At 33.9% G+C, this 21,579-nt stretch overlaps 3 protein-coding genes across 5 annotated transcripts in view; 2 read left to right on the forward strand and 1 right to left on the reverse strand.

Moving 5' to 3' along the window:
• Positions 1 to 1,653: 1,653 nt before the first annotated feature.
• The window catches only part of LOC100750198, a 56,216-nt gene continuing 36,290 nt past the window's right edge, over positions 1,654 to 21,579 (forward strand). The window contains exons 1-4 of one of the 2 annotated variants that reach the window (XR_004461912.1): positions 1,654 to 2,413; positions 2,872 to 3,041; positions 3,187 to 3,268; positions 3,438 to 3,547. The gene's annotated coding sequence lies outside the window, so the exon portion shown is untranslated. Of the gene's footprint in view, positions 2,414 to 2,871; positions 3,042 to 3,186; positions 3,269 to 3,437; positions 3,548 to 19,650; positions 20,819 to 21,579 lie in introns of those variants that run through there. The other variant, XM_024368414.2, reaches the window with a different exon arrangement.
• LOC100742272 (protein LLP homolog) lies at positions 8,177 to 9,389 on the forward strand. 2 transcript variants are annotated; one of them, XM_003490450.4, is made up of 3 exons: positions 8,177 to 8,337; positions 8,639 to 8,813; positions 8,888 to 9,389. In XM_003490450.4, the coding sequence occupies exons 2-3, from the start codon at positions 8,654 to 8,656 to the stop codon at positions 9,145 to 9,147; spliced, it is 420 nt and encodes a 139-aa protein (XP_003490498.1). In that variant the 5' UTR covers positions 8,177 to 8,337; positions 8,639 to 8,653; the 3' UTR covers positions 9,148 to 9,389. The 2 variants fall into 2 exon arrangements, with proteins under 2 accessions (XP_003490498.1, XP_012242483.1); XM_012387060.3 differs by having other exon boundaries at positions 8,185 to 8,337; positions 8,550 to 8,813.
• LOC100750079 overlaps positions 9,391 to 21,579 on the reverse strand; it is a 29,938-nt gene continuing 17,749 nt past the window's right edge. Inside the window, exons 2-9 of the mRNA XM_003490431.4 lie at positions 14,697 to 14,762; positions 14,428 to 14,528; positions 13,914 to 14,009; positions 11,791 to 11,916; positions 10,637 to 10,726; positions 10,423 to 10,502; positions 9,733 to 9,840; positions 9,391 to 9,663 (exon numbers count right to left, since the gene is read on the reverse strand). Of these exons, the coding sequence (XP_003490479.2) occupies positions 9,496 to 9,663; positions 9,733 to 9,840; positions 10,423 to 10,502; positions 10,637 to 10,726; positions 11,791 to 11,916; positions 13,914 to 14,009; positions 14,428 to 14,528; positions 14,697 to 14,762 (835 nt within the window). The 3' untranslated portion in view covers positions 9,391 to 9,495. The remainder of the gene's footprint in view (positions 9,664 to 9,732; positions 9,841 to 10,422; positions 10,503 to 10,636; positions 10,727 to 11,790; positions 11,917 to 13,913; positions 14,010 to 14,427; positions 14,529 to 14,696; positions 14,763 to 21,579) is intronic.

The following is a 21,579-nucleotide window of genomic DNA, read 5'->3' on the forward strand; positions in this document are numbered from 1 at the left end:
GTGTAATTGTTAAACACTTTGTTAACCTTTTTAGATGACCTAATCGGAGAATGACGTTTTTAATGAGAAGTCGTTACCGGTATCAATTTCAAGAATTTTCTGATGCAGCTAGACGTGATATTGATTTTGTTCAATTACTACCTGAAATATCCACCAATTTTTTACACGTTCACTCATTTTTTGCTCGTTAAATTTCCCATCGTTTGCTGTTAAGTATAATCGACTATGGATTTGGTAGTGGTTAGCTGTTATGTAACATTAAAATTTAGTACATCATTTTTACAAACCCAAAAGATACTTAAACTTAAGTTATTGTATGAAACTTAAACAAGCTAAAAAATAATATTAAAAATACTATCTTTTGTTTTAGGAGCTATTTTCATATAACGAGATAATACCAACGTAGATTTCACATAGAGAATTTTACATTTGACTAATAGCTGAATGTTTATTGGAAATGGTTTGTAATCTTTCAACTGACATGTTTCAATCAGTAGGTAATAACTATATAGTAGAATATGCCACCTACTTTGCAAAGAAGGGAGAGAAAGCTGTTTAAGAAAATTTTCCAAAGGAAGACAAATGGAATGTCATTTATCATAGCTACGTTTCTTATCATACGCGCCAAAGCATCATTCGCGACGTAATCAAGGTTTTCAACCGACCTACTGCGCCAAATCATAAACCAACCTAACGAGACCAATTTTCATGAACATCGCGATCGACGAACAGAACATCACGAAGGAGAAGGATCAGTTTGCCGTAACTCGCAAAATCTCCGACAATTTGTAGCGCGGAAGTCATTCAGGGCAAGTGGCTTAGAGGGATCGTAAGTATTACTTACTCCTCGTTAAAGCCTGAAGATGACATCGCCGACATCCGCCGTTAACAAACTACTTGCGCCAACAATGCGAAAAAACAGAGTGGTCTCTCTCGGCCCACGTACATACACCGGAGCACTCCAGTCTCGCTTTGGGCTATTACTACATTTAACGAGTCACTTCGTGCTTTTATACAACACCGACACCATTCCCTGATAAGAGTTCTCTTGATGATAGTGGGTTTATATGCCTTGTCGGTACGCCGGTGATTCCGTTTCTTGCACAGTCCAATTGCCTTTTATCTTCGCGTACTAGTTGATTCATATCTAATGCACCCATGGACAAGTGTATATTACGAAAGTGAACATTTTAATTGAATCGAATATGGTTTTGAAATAAAATATTGTACAGATGCTTAGTTTTCACAAAATTTTATGAGGAGATAGTACACTTTTTTGTATTGTCGATAATTCTTTGTTTATTTCATTGATAATAGATTTACTTTAATTCTTCGTACCGTATTAATTTATGTGAAGAGATGAGAAATATATGTATTTACCTAAAGTACTTGTCATAATCCCCACATTTTCCAAGATAACCTCAACGTGACGAGACTCCGAATAAAAGCAATTGTATCCTTTGCTTCAAATCACTACCAACTGAAAAATAATAATCCGCGTCTATCGTCTTACTTCACATGCACTTTACAGAGAAATTTCTCTATAGACAATTTTGTGACTTCGATGCAGTAGGTTTACTACTAGATGTCGCAGCGGGCTATAAATCAAACTTCACTAGATGTAGATAGTGCATCTATACGAATGCACAAAATAATAATTGGGGTAGGAGATACGCGTCGTTCGAGGAGTCACCATGTGAAAACTGAACGCGTATAAATATGTTACAAGTGGGGTGAAAAGTAGATCAGAACGTCTAAATACCAACAGTGGACGTACGTCGTGACTTAGAAAGTGTTAATCGTGAAATTGACCGACGTTTCCGTTTACGCTGTACTCTCGATAGAACTGGTTTATCATTATGCTGCGTGTACATTGATAAATAAATCTATCGGTGTGCATGCCTCTTGAAACTGTGTTTATCTCAATTAAACATCGTTTGCTACTGAGAACGTGATAAGGATAATGAAAATACGCCAACGCATTTTCGCGTTTGAGATCAAGTGAAACTGGAGCTTGACACAAATAGGGAAAACACACATATTATATATTTTCAGTTACGCTTGTAATGCAGAGGAAAACATGAAGAATCACAAACTTGCAAACTTTTCTTTCTATGATTTTATGAATAGTTTAATTTTCTACGAGAAGTTTGTTTACAACATAGAATAATTGCTTGAAAGTTCTTGTTGTGGTTAGAAAGCTGGCTATGTGTGTATAATAAATAGTAATATCGTAAGAATATGTAAATTATTAGAAATTTATGTTAAATTATGTGTACATGATTGTATAGTATGTATAAAGCAAACATATGCTAGTAACAAGCCAAGGATATCATACTGTTTACCTGTCTATCCTTCATGTGTCTAAGTATAAATACACATAGGTACACATAACTTAAAATATTTTTTAAATGTAAGATTCTATTACTCTAATATTTTTAATATTTGAAAATAGATTTATTACTTATTATTCTATAAATAAATTTCATATTGTAGTTTGTACATTTTTAAAATTGCGTAAAAATATCATTACAGTGTTTAAAATTTATACTAGTACATATCAAATTTTTTATTCTCAATTTATTTGACAATTGATTTAAAACTATTATATTTATTTCTATGTTCGAATAGAAATTCGAAATTTGATCAAATAAATTTTACTAGTAATGTGATTGACTAGCCATGTCACTGTAGTCAATTCAGTCTTTTTCGCGATATTAATTTTTAAATACATATTTGATATTTAAATTAAAAGGAACTATTAAATTACAAACTTCAAGAAATATAATAATATCTTTTTCAATTTTTAAGCAGATATTTCATTTAAGAAACTACAAAATAAAAATCTATACTTAAATTTCATAATTTCAGGAATTAAATATATGTATAATAATATACGAAATTTGAATCCCGTACGCGGCGCTGATTGGAAGAGTACTTTTGTTGCATCAGCCAATCAGAAATTAACTAAACGATTCTGCAGACGCAAACGTCATTCTCCCGCCGAAAACCGTGGCATAAACATTACGATCCTGTTTCAGGTACGTGATTTTCGTTGTGTAGTACATATTGTAAAGGTTATCGTTAGTCCTGTTCAATCAATACGTATTTATGTAATAGCTTTAGTTATATTAATTAAATAATAACATTTATAATACTACATGCTTTGTTACAAATTTTGTACAGCATTCACTAACACTACGAGACTACGAGGTTTGATGATTCATTCCTTCGTGGTGATGATTTCTAAGCTCCAAGAGCCAAGAATGTAAGTAATCTTTGAATATTATACTTTAAATAATTGTATTTTATGTTTGTTATTTCAATTATTACTAATTATGAAAAAATGTAATTGACACAATATCTTTAAGAATAAATTATAAAAATTTTAGAGCAAATACAAAAATATTTTAAGAAATAAATATATTTTGTTAAAGATTTTTCACATTACGCCATGGAATACAGTGGGTCTTTTTTGATAACTGCCTTTGCGACAGCTTGGGACAATTTACTGCAACGTTGGTGGTAACATCCTTCGCATCTAATCGTGAGTCGCATGAATTTTTATTCCTCCGGTCACTCAATCATGTCGTAGGATGAAAGGTCCGAATCGACACGGGTGACTAGTTGTATTACGTAGAATTGTATGCGAGTATAGTGACCGCGAGTATTTATTATATTCGTGAGTAGTAACACTTTATATTTTAACGTCTTATTTTATCTAGCTTAGGATAGATCTTCCTGCACATTGCGTTTTTTATATTGCCAATATGATATTGGTAATTAAGATTTTATATTAATAATATTAATATAATGTTAACAACTGGTAGGAACTATATTATATTGATAATTATTGTTTGATAATTACATCACCAAAATTACTTTTAAAATATGATTATTTATATCCATAAGAATATACATGAGATATGAATATTTGAATCCATAATAAATATTAAAATAATATTGATTATTTTAAAGCGGAGAAGTCTGATATCCTCCGATTTTGTTACAATTATTGCACAATGATAATAACGAGAATTCATAATGTATACAATAATGCATAAAATAAATAATTTTAATAATAAATCATCTTCAATTTTATCTTCTACTTCATTACTATCTTAATTTGGATAATTCTTTGATCTTCATATTATAAATTGGAGTATAATTTAAATTGTATAATAAAGTATTAGAGTTCAGTTCCTTCCATATGAAAGTATATTAAATGCTATGTGCAAGAAGAAACTTCGCGACAGGTAAATTTCTGAATTAAAGCAACAAGTTTTGAACACTGCTTTTATACTTTTTAAAATATGCTTTGATGAAGAGATAACCTGAGATTATTTACGTTAATATTAAATTCAGAATCAGTTATAAAATAAATTTCTTGTTCATTTCCAATCTTTTTCTTTCTAAAGTTTTAATAATTCATTAAATCAGTACAGTAGATACAAAGTACATACATGAATATACTAATCGTTTTTTAGCTCAGGATTTTCAGGTTCAATCTCTTCCGTGTTCATTGCTAGGAGCTCATTCACGTGACCAGGTGTTACTTGGGTGTACAATAGGCAATGGGCACGATCATAGTTCATAAATTTATAATAATTTTTCAGCGATTGACGATGCGTTAACGTATTGTGCACGATGTATTTTCGGCATTGTGTGTGTATGGTTAAGACGTGGAATTACACCATTTTGACTATGTAATATTAAATAGTAAAAAAGAAATTTACAAATATTAATTCAATCAAGAACTGTAATAATAACCAGATCTGCTATTAAATATAACAAATTGTAGAGAGTAATATTATTAATCTTATCATCAAATTAGAATGATAGTACCAAATCTTTACCTAAACCTTTACACATATGATACGCAATACATACAATGAATTTTTTGAAAGATATACATATACTTTTGGTTATCAATTTTCGTAATTAAAATTAAGATTCATGTATCTTTACCGCGTTTAACGCAATGGTCACTAGATTTCGTCAGTCGATTTCAGGAAAATGGTAAATAAATTAAATTGTACAAGTAGTGTACCAAATAAACAAGTTATGTGTGAAAATCGTGCAATGATTGAGTTGGTAAGCTTGTTTTATTATTTTTTAATTAATTAAATTAATTTATTTAATTCTTTGTTATTTAGTTATTTAATAAGTTATCTTTTGCTTTACGATTAGAGAATATCGAGCCTAGGTTTCAATGGGCATTGCGCTCGAAGAAAGAAGAAGCTAGAAGCTGACGAAGCCCGGCAAATTGTCATGGAAGAGGGCAACTATTAATGGTTTCCTATCCTCTGGTTCATTCAGGGCATAGGAAGTCATTGTTGTTACTACTTTGTCACTATAGTCACTTTTAATATTTGTAGTAGTATTAGTAATAGTAGTAGTAGTAATAGTAGTAATAGTAATAGTATTAATTTGTTTCTTGGCTGAAGTACATTCCGGGTTACCATAATTTTGGGCAGATCGCATTTCCTTTTATTAATATTACGAATAATTGATACCTATTGGTTTGATTCGAAATTTCCCGTTCTAAATCAGAGTTACGAAAAACAATTGATTTCGATTTTAATTAACGTTGCGCTAGAATAATGATCGTGTTTGCCTCATTGTATATACGTATTTCTTATTATGAATAATTAGAATGTATTGAAGAGTAATATTATAACTTGACACGTTTTTGTTTATATAAAGTTGAATTAAAGAGATGTAAATTTTTAATCAATTTTGTAATGCTGCGGTTTGTTGTTATCGCGAAAATTTGAAGTAACTTTTTATTCATACAGAAATAGTGATTTTTATTTAATTCATTTTGAAAATTAGTATTGCAATTAGTATTTTAACGCGTTTCCTTAAATTATTTTTACAATTAGTTGATAGTTGTATTGATAGAATATCGCGTTTTCTAATTAGTGTTGTGCCTGTAAAAATGCAAAAAAAATGGTTTCACTGAGATTGTGGAAGTATATTCTTACTTTTAGATCACCTGATGTAGCTAAAAAATAGCTGCACAGAAGCGGTCATGTATCAGCAATCTCCAATATGGTTGTACTAGATTTCCCGCTATTAGTGTTGCGTATACTTAAATATGAGTATATTGATTAGTTTTTATTAGTACTGCGTAAATAATTAAAACACTCTATTGTCGTGTATGTTTTCGAAATTTAAACAACTTTTTTTCTATTCTTTTTCATCAATACATTGATATTGCACACATGATAAATCGCTCATTGCGGTTTATTTTGAGAATTTTGTATGTTATATGTAAATCTACTGGTACATTAGTGTCACAAGATAGAAAAAATGTTCCACTCACAATTTCGAGTGGATGATCTGTTCTAAGTTGGTTTATCTCTCAGACTTTTTTTTTATAAGAGCATCTGTTACTGAAAATATATCTGTTTAGTGTTTATGAGTATTTTTAACTTGGCTTAAGGATGATTTAAGATTAAATACATATCAAGTACATAAAGAAAAGTAATATTGAAAAATATGATTTATATAATGCGAAAAATTTCTAATAAATTAAATAAATAGTGATAAGAAGAATAGTGATAATTAAGTTTGTAATATTTTGCAAAGTGTTAATGTATATGTATGTATGTAAAAAGAATTCTTTACATTTCTGAAAGATGGAAGTTAGAAATTCTTTAATCTTTGGATTATATCTAAATTCTTTGGATTAAATCTAAATAGGATTTATAAAAAGAAACCTTTAGATTTCTGATAGGTGAGGCTTACAAAATTCCTATTTAATCTTTGCTGTTATATATACATAAGGGAAGACACATAAAAATTCTTAGGTTTTTAATAGGCAGGTTAAATTAGATGTACACTTTGGTAGGAGGTATCTTTAAATTACATTACGTATGCAATTAGGTAGCATATTTTTAAATTAAGTTAGATATATAGTTAGGCAAGCTTTTTAAGTCAAAATCTTAGCTCATACATAGGTATTTGTAAGTAGGTAGGAAGGAAGATACAGATGAACATTAGAACTAGAAGGATGACTAAAATGAACAATTCGTGATCTTTCATGGAAATTTTATAGATTTACAACAGTACATTTTTACAGGCTTGAATATTTTTTAAGGCGTATAGAGATAGAATCTTATTCCTCTGCTTATATTATATATTTTTTCGTATACCTTTCATTATAATCCTTTCGACATAAATTCAGATTTTATACTTCAATCCGACTAGAGTCGCTAGAATAAAAAATACTCAGAACAATAGTTAACGCCCCATGGCATATAAGAAATGAAAATTTACGCAAAGACCTAAAAATACCAATGGTCAAGGAAGAAATCGGCAGATACGCAAGAAAATACAAAGAAAGAATGGTAATACATCCAAACCAGCTGGCTGCTGAAACTACCAAAATCTACATAAAAAGAAGACTAAGAAGAAAACATCCCACTGACCTCATTAAAGAAATAAGATAGACAAACTGGAAGATGGACGTGGGAGCTGGAGATAGCCATCCACATGTTATTTAGTAATAAAATTAGAATAATTTATCAAATGTCCAGCTGGACAAATTGTAAAGCAGAAATTAAAAAATAAGAACAAAAAAGAAACTTCAATCGTCGATAGTTTTAATGTTAATCTCTGCCTAAATAAAATGTATTAGAAATTGAAAAAATGATTGATCGTTTGGTAAACACACGTATAAAGGATTCCAGCAATTTCCACGTGGCGAGAGCTAGGCAATCGGTGTTAAATATTTGATAAATACATTGTACTATATCATTATGGTTAATAGCTATGATACAGTTATGAATTATAACAAATATTATAAACTGATTAGCCGTAATTATTAATTGTAAAGTCTCAAATTGTAAAGTCTAAAATTGTGAAGTATACATAAGCAGAATCTTTGAGTAAGATATTATACATACTTAAAAATCTGAAAAAGGATACTACCTTTTGGATAAATTTTCGACAATTGTAAGATATCTTGTCCTATATGTTATTTATTAACATCTCATGGTAAAATTTATTTTTAATTCCATGTATCGTTGCAGTCTTATTCTATACTGAATCGATAATAGTGGAAATGACATTAAAATGGTAAAAGCGGTTTCTAGTGCATTGAGTTCTAGTTCTATTTCTTACATTGTCTATACTGTATAACCTTATTTTATAATATCGACCTGTAGAGATCGCCACTTAACACAGTGAAATTTAAACACGTTTGAGGTTAGAATTTCCATTGTCAGGATTGTTAGAAATCTGTTATAATTTATACCACGTGTTCCGGATTTTTAGTACGTGATATAGTAGTTTTTACGAAGATATTTTGAGAGAATATAATTTCTTAAAGTAGGTATTATTCGTGCAATTAATTGTTTTTAATTTTATATCTTCGAGTACATTACATATATTTGTACATAGTTCGAGGTTATATCACTATCAAGTAGTATATTAATTCCTGTGTATTGTTAACTATTTTAATAAATGTCCAACATCAATCCAGTTGCTCATTTTTAATATTCTTATGTTCATTAAAAATAAATTTAATTTTATCTGTAATGATAAAATTAGAATTCCATATTCGGTACTCAGATAATGTATCACTATTTAGATAAAATATAATTAATTTACCATTACGATTATGATTTAGATATATAAAAACAAAATGGGAAAATCATTGCGTAGTAAATGGAAGAGGAAGTGTAGAGCAATTAAAAGGGAACGCTATGGAGTAAAAGAATTAGAAAGATTAAAAAAGACATTAGGTCTTGATGAGAATGGGATACCAGATGTTGAAATGTCAGAAATATCAAAAATTGCTACAGGTAAGGCACAGTTCTGCTTAATACCTTACTATTTTTATATAATGATTTCGATTGATTTTGACGTTTGTCTCAAGTTGTTGATGCCAAGACAATAAAGGAAAATGAAAAAGCTAAGGATGACACCAAAGCAGATGATGAAAAAATGGATCTAGACACTGATAAACGGATATATAATAGAAAAACAATGTTGGATCAGTATGGAAATTATCCTGTGTGGATGAATAAACGAAAGATTGCAAAGATCAAGAAGGGTAGACGAAAAAACCAAAAGGGCAACATAAAGCCACATAAGAGGTTAACAAGGAGACAGAGGAACTCAATGAAGCAAAAGTAAATCTTCTATATAAAAAATCGATAGCATTGATTAATACTGTTCTTTACTTTTGTATTAGTAAGTAACAAAAGTAAATTGTATTATTATAGTAAAATGTTATACTATTTATGTTGTGTGAATCAGCAAACATCATTCAAGTTTCTTTTCCATTTTATTATAAAGCTGAATACAAATAATCATAATGATTATTTAAGTTAGAATTCTACTATATTCTAAATTCTACTACACTAAATAAAGTATCATAAAAGCTAAAGAGATGGCAGTGATAGTATGCAATTTTCTCACATAAATATTACATCTATGGACAATGTCCAATGTTTTTGACACTTTTCTTTCGCTATAGCGATGTTAAAACTTCATCGAGCCACTGTTCATTGGTATCGCTGATCTGCAACGTAATCTTAAACGATTTTCCAGTTCCACCACTCTACTTGTTAAATGTTGCATTTTTCTTCTCTCTAATTCGTATTCTCTCAATTTGCTCCTCATTTGATATATCTCCTGCTGCATGAGTTGCTATAAACAGAACTGCGTTTTTAAACAGAAGTATATATTTTGTGAGACGTTAATAAAGTGGTAACTAACCACATTTTCGATAGATCTCTTCATTTCGTTAATAGTTTCAACCACAGACGCAACTTTGACAGTCATGTCCGTCGTTTCTGTATCTCTCTTCTTCCCTTTTGCGAATTGCTAAAGATATAATAAGCAGTAAATATAATACATGACATCATTTCATTACTCAAACATTTCATGATTGTGATTTTTACTTCTATCACATAAATTTATAATTATTTTTGTCTGAATTTTTTTTATTTTAGCCAATTATCTATTTTTGAATGTTGATTCAAAAATAAACAACAAATTAATAACTTTATTTTAAATTGTAATGTAGTAGAGACACTATTGAGTGTTACCCATTCGTACAAAATATTAATATTCATCTTTGTTGGTTGGTTTAATAGAGCCGCTTATAAATAAAATAAAAGTTTGAAAAAACTGTAACATGCCAAATGCACTTATATCAAAGAATTTTTTAAATCTTCAAGATATTAGAAAATCAGACCCAACTAGTTTCCTTTTTATTAACACCAAAACTGGGATCAAACTGTTTTTCAAGTTTCTACATAATTCATACATGCCCATAACGAGCGGAATAGACTTTAAAATAAGAAGGAAATCCTTCAACCTGCTGCATCCGCGTTTCTATCGTCTCGCGAGCGTATTTCTCCCTTATAAGTCAAATAACACATGGCAAGCCATTGTCTGGCATACCTTTTCGAGTTTGGTAAGCCTTTTCAGTATAATCTCATAGTCCTGATCGAGGTCATCGTCAGTCACCTCGTTTTCCGTATCTGTAAATGGGAGTCTCTGATATTGTCATTTAACTACAGAATTCACAATATTCTTGCATTTACGGAAATAATATTGGAGAAATGAGAGCAAGAAGAAAGAGAGGCAAAGAACAGAGGAATTTACAATTACAAACCATGCGACGAGATCGCCGGACGCTTCGTCATTGTTGTTTCGTGGAAATCATTCTCCAAGTCTCGAGCCTCGAACGCCGTATCTTCGGTGACTGAAAAAGGGATGGAAGCGTGATCAAAGTGGAAGTAATTTGATCCGCGATCAGATCCTCAGGTTTAGGACGAGGATTGCTGTTTCCGGTTCTTGTAAGATTGCGAAATATTGATACTGAAGACGTAATGTACGTTTACGATGTGCAGCATTTCGCTTGACGCTATTACATACTGTTGCGTACTGTTTGAAAAGAAATTTGATCTCGTAGTAAATTTATTCAAAGATCGCCTCTTTCTACCTTATAGAGCAAGTGGCAGTTCCTTTATTACGATGGTTTAGTTCTATCTGTAGTTTATGATTAAAGTTAATGGAGACAATATAATACTTTGATATTCTATTATAGCAAGAATAAATGTAGTAAATTAATAAAAATGGTTCGAAATTACTGACATTTGTATCAGGGAAAAGAATTATATTATATTTATTGCCAGGGATATTAAAACAGCAGGAGGATTATAGGAATACAATCTTTTTTTTTTTTAATGTTCTTTTGCAATATAATCTCTAGAGTTATTCCTAATAAAATTATGATTGGAACTTTTATTTAAATAGGTCACACTTTACACTCCTTGTCTGTGTCCTGTATTACACAATGGCTTGGTCACATTTTAAGCTGAAAATCACTCAAGCTTAAAATTTAGGTCAATCTACCACATGTCAGTCTGTTTTCTAAAGCTCAGCCAATTTCGAGCGATCTTGAACTTGACCATCGGCAACCTTTTTCTTCTCACATAGTCAGACCTCGTGTAGATGACACTGAAGTTCAAGATCAATGGGAACGATGTGACAAAACGGTATAGTCCCTTCGATAAAAATAACATTGTCGTTGGTTTATCTAAAATTCGAGAACCTACAATGGGACGAGAACAACAAGAAGCCATTGAAAAACTTGTTGTTCGCTGGTGCTAGGCAGCGTATGTGTAACGTTTCATAGACAGCATGTAAATTGGTCAAAAAGTGCTATTTCGTGTGTTTCTCAATAGCATATTAGTCACTGTCGAGAAATCTCGAAAACAAATTCATCTTTGACAGTCGAGTAGAATTTTTCCAACGATTACTCACTATTCTTTCGACAGGACTGGCCGTCTTTTTGTAGTTGAAAACCGGGTCTGCAGTGGCACTCGTAGGTTCCGGGTAGGTTTCTGCAAAGTTGATCGCAGGGCTTCTCTGTCACGCACTCGTCGATGTCTGTAACGTTGGTAGACAAGTTATGCTAATTCGTGCAAAAATTAATTGCATAAACGTGACAGCTGCACGCTACCGACTGATCCATCGCGAAGTCCTTCGATTTCCGGCCAGCAGTATTGCGCAAATTCTCCGCAATGAAACGCTGCCTTTCGTTGGTCCGATGAATTTCTCGAAATGAGCTCGAGGATTTTACAGAATAAATTACTGGCAATGTAGATTGGTCGTTTAGTTGGTGAGTGATCGAGGATAAATGGGGAAAGGTGGGGATCGGTGCCATTTAAAGTAACTTGTTCATTGATCAACATAAAAAAATGAAGCGAGTATAAAGGAAATTGAGTGCTCTTTCAACGTCTAAGATTTGTATAAATCATTTCGACTTAATTATACGAAGGACACATTTTATTCGCATATTCTATATAGCTTTGATAACATATTATATCGTAGAAAGTGAAACGCGATCAAATTTTTCTATTCAACGTGTTTAATGTTGAGTTATCGTTTAATCGATGATAGTATTAAAGTAATATTACAGTATCAAATAATCTTAATAATAATACACTATTAAATGCTATATACGCGTACGATACAAAAATGAATAGCGATAGATCAGTTTGAATTTGAACCAAAATCGATATTTTTTAAATTCGCAAAGGACCTAACTATGATACGCCAAATTTTTTCCAACGAAATAAAATATTCTTCCCTTAGCTTTATCATAATTCTTGGGTTTCTTCTCAATTTTACTTTCTCTTCTATTGGGTTGACAACTAAGTGATTGCGGATTTTGTCATTACCCCCAATGAAAAAATCCGCAATCACTTAGTTGCCAACCTAATAGAAGAGAAAGTGAATAATTACGGATTTTGTCATTACCCCCAATGAAAAAATCCGCAATCACTTAGTTGCCAACCCAATATATAATTTAATGCAAGTATAAGAAAATTATCGTTGATACGAATAATATTCTATTTTAATTATTATTTCTCGAAGCTAGAAAGCTATTTTCGTCGAAACGGACGTACGATTGGATCCTGAGATTTGTCCTCTCTTTGTTCCTCTACGGTAGGGCTGAACAACACATTCTATCGTAAAATTATGAAAGCTTCAAGGATATTTCCTTAGAGAGTGTTGAAACTCCTTGTAAAGGATTTTTCTATCGAATTGAGAGCGGCACGTCGACACGACTCACTTCGCCCTGGTAATTAGAATGACCGCATAGCTTAATGAAATCGCTCGTAAATCTATCGAAAGCAGCCTAGCTGCTGGACACTACAATACGTTTGGTCGGCATGGTATTCGCGCAATGCCATCGACCTGCGTATCGGCCTACGTCAATTTAATTACGCCTAACGATTCTGGTTACGAGGACGTGTTTCCGAGCCGCGAATATCGATTACGGATATTTTACGATTTAACGACGCTCGTTGTTTGCATCGTTAGCTTGACGGAGGTTCGTTTACTTCCACGGCACCCGGGGCCTCGCCTAAATAAGGAGCAACGGACGTTGCTCGCAATTGTGCAGTTTAGAGTTGAACGTGAGAATCGAAGCGTTTGAAAATGCTTCGTTCTAGTGATAATCGAATCAGAATATTTGATTTTACGTTGATAATAAAGAATAAATTTAAATTTAGATTAATTTTACGGAAAAAGAAATTTGAACATTCTTATTTTTTTAATATTCTCTTTGTTCTTTTAATATATTAATCTATTAATATATTAATTATTAATCTATTAATCTATTAATATATTAATTAATTTAATATATTATATATATTGTTCTTTTTAATATATTAATCTTTGCAATGAAAGTATAGTTGGTATTTATATATTTTAATTTAGACGTGGTTACGCGATATTGTAACAAGACATGCCTGCAAGAAAGTTAATAGAGCGAAGTTGGTAATAAAATGTAAAGCAGGAAAGGTGTTAGACACGTAACGTTGATTAGCATTTGGAGTGACAATTTAGAGTCGATTTGTATTCGTGTTAGACATTACCTGTCTGGCACTGGTTGCCGGTAAATCCTTTGGGACACGTGCACCTGCCAGGAGAGGTACACACACCTCCGTTTAAGCACGGGGAAGGGCAAGTAGCTGAAAAGCAATTAAATTCAGGTACCGATAACCCGATACATAATTATTCGTTATCGACTAATAAATATCTTGCATGTCCATAAAAGATTTTTGTTCTACATTTCACATCTAGACAAATCAAGTCATCAAATTTTTCTCATTATTTTTCGCATTTTTAATAACAATTGAATGTGTTATTACAATAAACGGTTCCATTTCCAGTAATTTAAATAATCCAACAAAAACTCCAACTGAAAATTCATCAGAATTGAATGACTTTTTTAAACGTACCATAAATTAATAGTCAACTAATATTCGTAGCAATAAACTTCGATTACAAGAATACAAATTTCGACTTATTAACTTGACAGTTCTTTTATATCCGTATAAAGTTAACATTTTATGGAGATGTTTAGAATGCCTGTGATCGTTTACTCACGTTTATTACATCCAAAACTCAAGCGAGTCGCCTGTGTCCATCCAGGACAGCACAAGAAAACGGAAGATGAATCGGTCTTAACATTAATAACATTAATATACCTAAAAATAATCGGACTTGATCGTGCGAAATAGTGCTAATCTTCTTCGTAACAGTTATAATCTTAAATATAAATATTTTAATCGCTTATGTCGATGTTTAATAATAAATAATACACATTTACGACAATCTATAAAGAAACATCTCGTTTTACAGAAACGTTGATTTACCTAATTTGTCCATTTCGATGATGATGATTGACAGAGTTGGGAACTGATCTGGTACAAACTCGTCTCCTAAAACATAAGTAACATATCTCCATATAAGAAGAAATTCTTAAAGTATAAGAAAAATACCTTTATGCAACAAGAAAGTAAAGAATGCATATTAATATTATTAGTACGAAGAGCTGCAGAAATTGAACGTACAAAAGAAAGTGACACTTCATACAGCGTTTATTATTGGAAGACCAGCTCTCCTTTAATGTATTTCGAGCACGCAAATCCCCGTGGCTTTATATTTGTTATTGAAATTTATGCCATCTATACAAACACATTGTCAAGCGGTGACAAGACGAAATTAAATTAATGAATTGATTGTTTTGATAGCGATCGCAGCCGATACGACACGGTACATGCCTTCATTTGCATCTCGTCGAGTCGATATGGAAATGGAAATCGTTAAATACAGAGAAGATAATTTCGACGAGTACGTTTAAGCTTCGATTCGATAAATGCGAGGGTAACAGGCTTCGAAAGCGTGGCAGCATTGTAAAAGGAACGTCGAATGATTGCTATCGTGTCCTAAGGGATTATTCGATAGCTTTCGTTGTAGCTAATCTTCTTTGACAGCTGTTATTACTTGCATCGTAATCGATTTTATTATAGTCGAATCAGCTAAACTGATCGATCGATACACACCCATGATTTCGTTTCAGATGATTTCGAATGAACTCAGCAGCGAATTATTTTCATCCTGTGCTGTAGCCACTGATTTTCGCCATTTCATTTAAACGTCTAAAGCTTTCTCATGTAAATCGCGTGCACTTCGTTACGATTTTGCATCTGTATTGATTTTCCTAATACATCGTATACACTTGATCATCGACATAATCGCGAATATTATATTCGCGAAGGTGACAGAAAGATTCTTCTACAAGGACAAGATTTCTATTCGAAAATCATAGTGTGTATTCGTAGTAAAAGCTTAAATACCTGTAATGGAAATTACAAAAATTCCACATCGTCTTGCTCAAGAATATTAAGTGTCTGCTCGTTAAAATGCAAAAAATAATACGATGACAGCTATGATATTTAGTATCGAAGGCGCTCCTTTCTCTTTGTACTTGAGTATCTTGCGTAGAACTTACATAAAAGAGAGGATACACGACGCTTCGGTTTACATAAACGCGCGAGCTTCATCCGTAATTGAACATTGAGACTTTCCCAGAGTATCTTTTACACTCGAAAGCGTCGACCAGTTTTAACTACAATTACTTAGCTGACAGGATGTTCTCGGTTAACAAGCATTCGCTTCTATTACTTTCATTTTCACCGTCATCAATCACTCCGTCGCATTTACATTTTCAACCAAAGGCAAATATTATTCTTGTTCTTCGATATATCCAATATATTCCACGGGAATTAATCTTTCTTAGAAAATTTTTTATTCCATAATTACACGTACAAGTTTCCGGTTAAGAAACCACGCGGTTAACGGATAAAACTGCTTCGCTATAAAAAAATGGAAAATATGACATATCGTGTTCTTTCTGTGTAATCCTTGAATGTTACATCGTTGAATCGCTATGAAAAGTGGAAGATCGGTCTGTTAAAATTTCGAACCTTGATATAACGCTACTTGTTTTGTACGATATGTTGACTAGAAATTACACGAATGCGAGAGGACGGGACGATTCAGTGCGCACGAACGCGCGCGAATCGCGCATGATTGGGCGACGAGATCCGATCCCGCACAGCGGAACCACTTCGTCATCGTCGACTCGCGAGAAAATTGCATTTTGCTGTGTCGCTGTCATGTTCGTTGAAACGCGACACGACATTTACTGTCGCAACACCAACCACGTGCTTCGCATCGCGAGACGTCTACTTTTCTTGCCCTGTGCGCCATTTTGTTTGTCGTAAAGACATACCAAGGGCGCGAAGAAGTCGTTCAAATAAGAAGGTTACTCGATTAAAAGCGTCACAGACTGAGACAAATAGTTGTTCTCAATTTAGAAACGAAAGTAGGTATCGTCGTTGCTGTCATTAATTTACGTCTCTCGAATTGAGTAAATCACGCATTAATTAATTATATCGAAAGATGGGAATTAAACGCACTACAAAAGATAGATTATCGTTTAATCATGAAATTACAAATTATTTCCTTGTGTTACGATTAATTCCTCGCTACGTTATTTTTATACTTATTAAGAAATAAACTATTCCCTTCCTTCGTAATTCCCACGTTCTCCAGATCCGGCAGGTGTACAGAACAAGATGAGGTCTTTAAACGACGTCAAGGATGCTCGTAAAATCTGTCTGTTAAAGACGAGTCTCGTATTTGCCTACAGATTATCTGCGCCAGAAAGGATCAGAGGGATTAGCGCGGTAGGTGATCCAGGTTAGCGGATCGTGTACGTTCTGTCAGACAGCTAGTGTATCCGACGTTTGCTCATTTCCTTTGAGCTGGATATAATATTCACGATGATGGTGCACATTGTTTTCACGTCGACCGAAATCAATCTCTCCTTCTAGAAATCACAGACTCACATATTGATCTATAAACGTGTTGTCAATTCACGTAATAGAGACACGAACGTATAAGAAATACGAACTTTTGTTTAAAATAAAAATAAATAAATAAATAAACAAAGGGAAGAAAATCAAATAACTTTCGTTAAAGTCAGGCATAATTTAAATATGATAAAAGTTATTCTTCGGGCTTCTGGAATTCTCACTGGTGTTGTCGATATTCGAGATTATTCTGGTTAATAAATTATGGATGCTTTGGAACGCCTACGTGGTTACTACTCCGTTTAACTCTGAACGACACGATAAGTTTCCGTATAACGTTCGATGATCGTGATCTATTCACGGCAGCGGGATTATCGTAATTCGGAAAAATAAATATTTTCGCTGTCGCGACGAGCTAACATCAAATCGTTCCCAGAGCATATTCCGTTCGCAGAAAAATCCTTCGGAACACGTTGCGACGGAGGTTCAGATACGGTTCGGAGGACATTCGCGTGGGAATACTGGTTCGGGTGCTTTGGTGGCCATACTGAACGTTGCGCGCTGATAACGTTCAGCATGCTCGGTCCACGACATTGAACGAGAGAAACGAAGAGGTTAAACTCACATTCGCGAACCCTTTCTGAAAATAACGCGTGTAAGTTGTTGTAGCTAGCTTGTACTTGTAACTAATTGTACGATTTACGGATTACATTCTCTGTAATAAAAGCGACAACTCATTCTCACATAATACTGATTTCAAGAAATATCACCATTTTCTTCTCAAATATTACTTATTCTTTATACGAAGTTCGATATTTTTTTGACGATTTCTTCGAAACGAAGAGAAATACATGCCTAAGAGCTTATGAAATTTTCCGTTTCTTACTACTATTTCGCAATGAATCGTCGAGTTCTTCTTAAAATAGAATTAATTCGAACGAAATAGGAAGATACAGACCTATAACAACTATACGACGTATATACATAATGTACGAAGTTGAAGTATTGTACTCGTAACTCGAGAAAACGTTTCACTTTTCATCGTACAGGCCTTAAGTTCATCGAGAGCGAAGACTTCCAATGCGTTCTAGGAACTTTCTCCGTTAGCGAAGAGAACCGGCTTGCAAGAGAGAAAAAAGACGAGGAAATGTACGAAGAAGTCGCGTGTAATAAAATTAATGTCGATTAGCGAAGGCGCCGTCGCGTGATACCGCTCGCAAGCTTCTTTGAGGTGATAAATTTTCAATGAATTACCGCATCGACGGCTCGCGTGTCCGCGACTCTCTTAGAAGTACATACTTCCGAAACCTTAACGGTGATCTCGCATGTTTTCCACATCTAGTCGCGCCACAGGCGAACGTAGCGTCGAGTTATGGTTGCCATTCGTTATTACCCTTGTCCGGTTGACTATCAATTGCTCACGACCGATATTTTCACGACCATAGGTGAACGACGTTCCGCGAAACCAAACTTTCTCTGGGTCACTAATATGTCACAAGATTTACAGATAAAAGAGCATCGAGATTCTAACGTGGACAAACACGATCACAACATTTATCCTGAACAATTTTTACGAACGTGTACCTACTATGCACGCTATAGAGAACTTTTTGAAATGTCATTAGTACTGTAACGAGAACATGACTATTATGTTTTTAGTGGTAAAATTTGAAACCAATTGGAGAATGTACATGACAGTTACAAAATCAGCAATTATCAAACACGTACATATTGTATCACTGATACAACATAAATACATGTAGCATTAGAGATGTACAACGGACGAGATCACCAAACCGGTTGATACATCGATATTACGGAATCGGAAGAAAAATGCGAATAACATATCGCGTACACTATCCGCGGTAAAATCTATACGTTCAGCGAGCTAGTATCAATTAATCTCGCATCCTCGATCGATCTTTAATTGAACCATAAATATTCAGCTTTAGTTTCGCCTGATGACACTCGTAAACAGCGCGCATAATCACAGACACACGGGGCGAATTTTCAACGTTGAAGCCGTACGTTATGATCGCATGCCGGTAAACCGTCGTCGCGCGTTGTCCCGATCGTGACAACACGCTTTGCACGCTCGTTTCGACGTTGCCGCCAGTGATAAACATCGATTCTTTATTGTACGATCTCGTGGACTTTACTCCACCGATTCCTCTTCTGCTTTCTCAACAATAGCGCCTGAGACTAACGTTGGTTTGTTTAAGGTTTCGATGAGTTGTCAGTAGAAGATTTAAATGTACAAAAATATACAAAACGATCGCATGTATAACACAGTACGCGAACATGTTAAAAATATTCGAAGCAAAGTACTCGTTATAATATTTTTTAGAGGATTAAAGGAATTCTCAAGATAAATAATGCTGTAAGATACAAGGAAACTTTGTTTTTTTTCGTAATCTTACAAATTCCTTGTAATTTGTCCAGGTGTACATTCCTGGACAAGAAGCTGTGTCCAAATAAAACAACAAGAATCGGTAATTAAACTGATCAAAGTAAACAGTTGATAGTAAAAAGGAACGAAAGAGGTCAATTTTACGAGCAATCAGAAGTTGGCTGCAAAGCACACAAAACACGAACAGAGACGTCCTCGAGACGTTCGCATGGAAGAACAAAGAAATAGCCGGACGAAGTGAAGTGGCACTCGTGCTCGACCAGCACAATTCACTGGTTCGAAAGTTTTCCAAACAGCATGGCCGGTCATTGGCTACTCGTTTTGAGTCGCGATAACCGATCAAATACCGCCTCGGCTATCGCGACATCTAATTTTTCGTCGCCGCTTGAAAACCTCATTCACGTTGCCTAATCCCCTCGACACGAAGTCGATTAATCACGAGGAAATCTGTTCTTGAAAGCTCTCTATAAGACTAAAAGATTTGTTATTATCGCGGCTTAATGAATAACGCCGGCGATAGTTGATTTACTGCATGTAAGATTCGGTTTGCTGAATTATCGTTCTTAAAGCGAATTAAAAAGGAGGTCGTTAATCAATGTTATCCTTTAATTCGAGTAAATTTGTAAACTATCGGTACATGGATCTATTCAGATTAGATAGATAAATAACGAGCTCGACACGTACCGACGATGTTGCTTTAATAGCGAACGCTTTATCCGGCTGATTTATAAAACGTTGGGTCGCGCGGCGATGCAATTTTATCGGCGAGTTATTTCACGCAAACGGTCGATTTCTCGGAAATCCAGGCCGTGCCTTAATACTTGGGTGGTTAATCGTGCGCGATGCAATAATTCTGGCCGTAACGTTCGTGTCATCCCATCTCCCTCGCGACGGAACACGCGTGAAACGCGGAGCGCGCGCGTAAAACGGAAAAATAAAGCAACGCGGAACGGACGTCGCGACGTGTCCGGCATGCAAATGCGATGTAATTCCACAGCGTCAATTAACATCGCGCGAGAAATGAATCGCAACGTACGGATACCACGAGAAAACGTGCCACGGCTCGAAGTAGCTCGCTTGGCAAACGACGAGTAATGTTACGACTACCCGTCCGACGATTTGCGGTTTCAGACGCAACGCGTACATAGTTGGATCTACGCGCGGCTTCTTGAATTAAGTTCTGATTGCTTGCTTTATGAATAAACAAGTAAATTTCTATTACGTAATCGTTGTTCGTGTTGCTAACTTGTTGATCCTCGTTTCTCAAGTAGTTTAATAATGTGTAAATTAATGTAGAAATTAAATGATAAGCGATAATCGGTGTGTAAATGAAAGCTTTTTCTTTGGTGTTGGGAATAACGAGAGCGTTAATTGATTTTACGTATTTATTCTCGCTGATCGTGAAATAAATATTTATGAAAGTTTGGCATCCGATCCATTTGCAATATGATAATTGCATAATTATAGCAATATGCTTTATATTCTTTTTTGCGTTGTTATCTATGTTACAGATATGATTCGTAATCGGTAATTACAAATAACATTGATTTTTTCGTCTTCTGGAAAGTTACTTTGAAAAATAACTTTCTTGCAAATGCGTTATTGATCTTCCAGACTTTAAATTTAGTTCCACGGTTAAACGACCCAGAGCCTCGGCAGTTTATTGCACCATTATCTCAATACCAATTTTATAGTCTGCCATTGTAGCTTGCCAGTAAATACATTCTAACATCTATATACTATTTCGTATCTCTTGCAAAATATATTCGTCGCTGAAACGTTAGTTTTCAACAGCTACGTAAGCATTTGTAATAACGTGGTCCTATTTGTATCTGAAATGTCTATAAGAAAGTAACACCGTCGACAAACGTCATCAGAAAATAATTTCCATCGGTCGTGCACATGTGGCCGAAATATTCTTAACAGCCTCTTCTCATCCTCTTCGGCTGCACTCCCGCTGCAGCCATG

The sequence above is a fragment of the Bombus impatiens genome, unplaced genomic scaffold, assembly GCF_000188095.3.
Source record: "Bombus impatiens unplaced genomic scaffold, BIMP_2.2 scf_0442, whole genome shotgun sequence".
In the NCBI taxonomy this organism is placed as follows: Eukaryota; Metazoa; Arthropoda; class Insecta; order Hymenoptera; family Apidae; genus Bombus; species Bombus impatiens.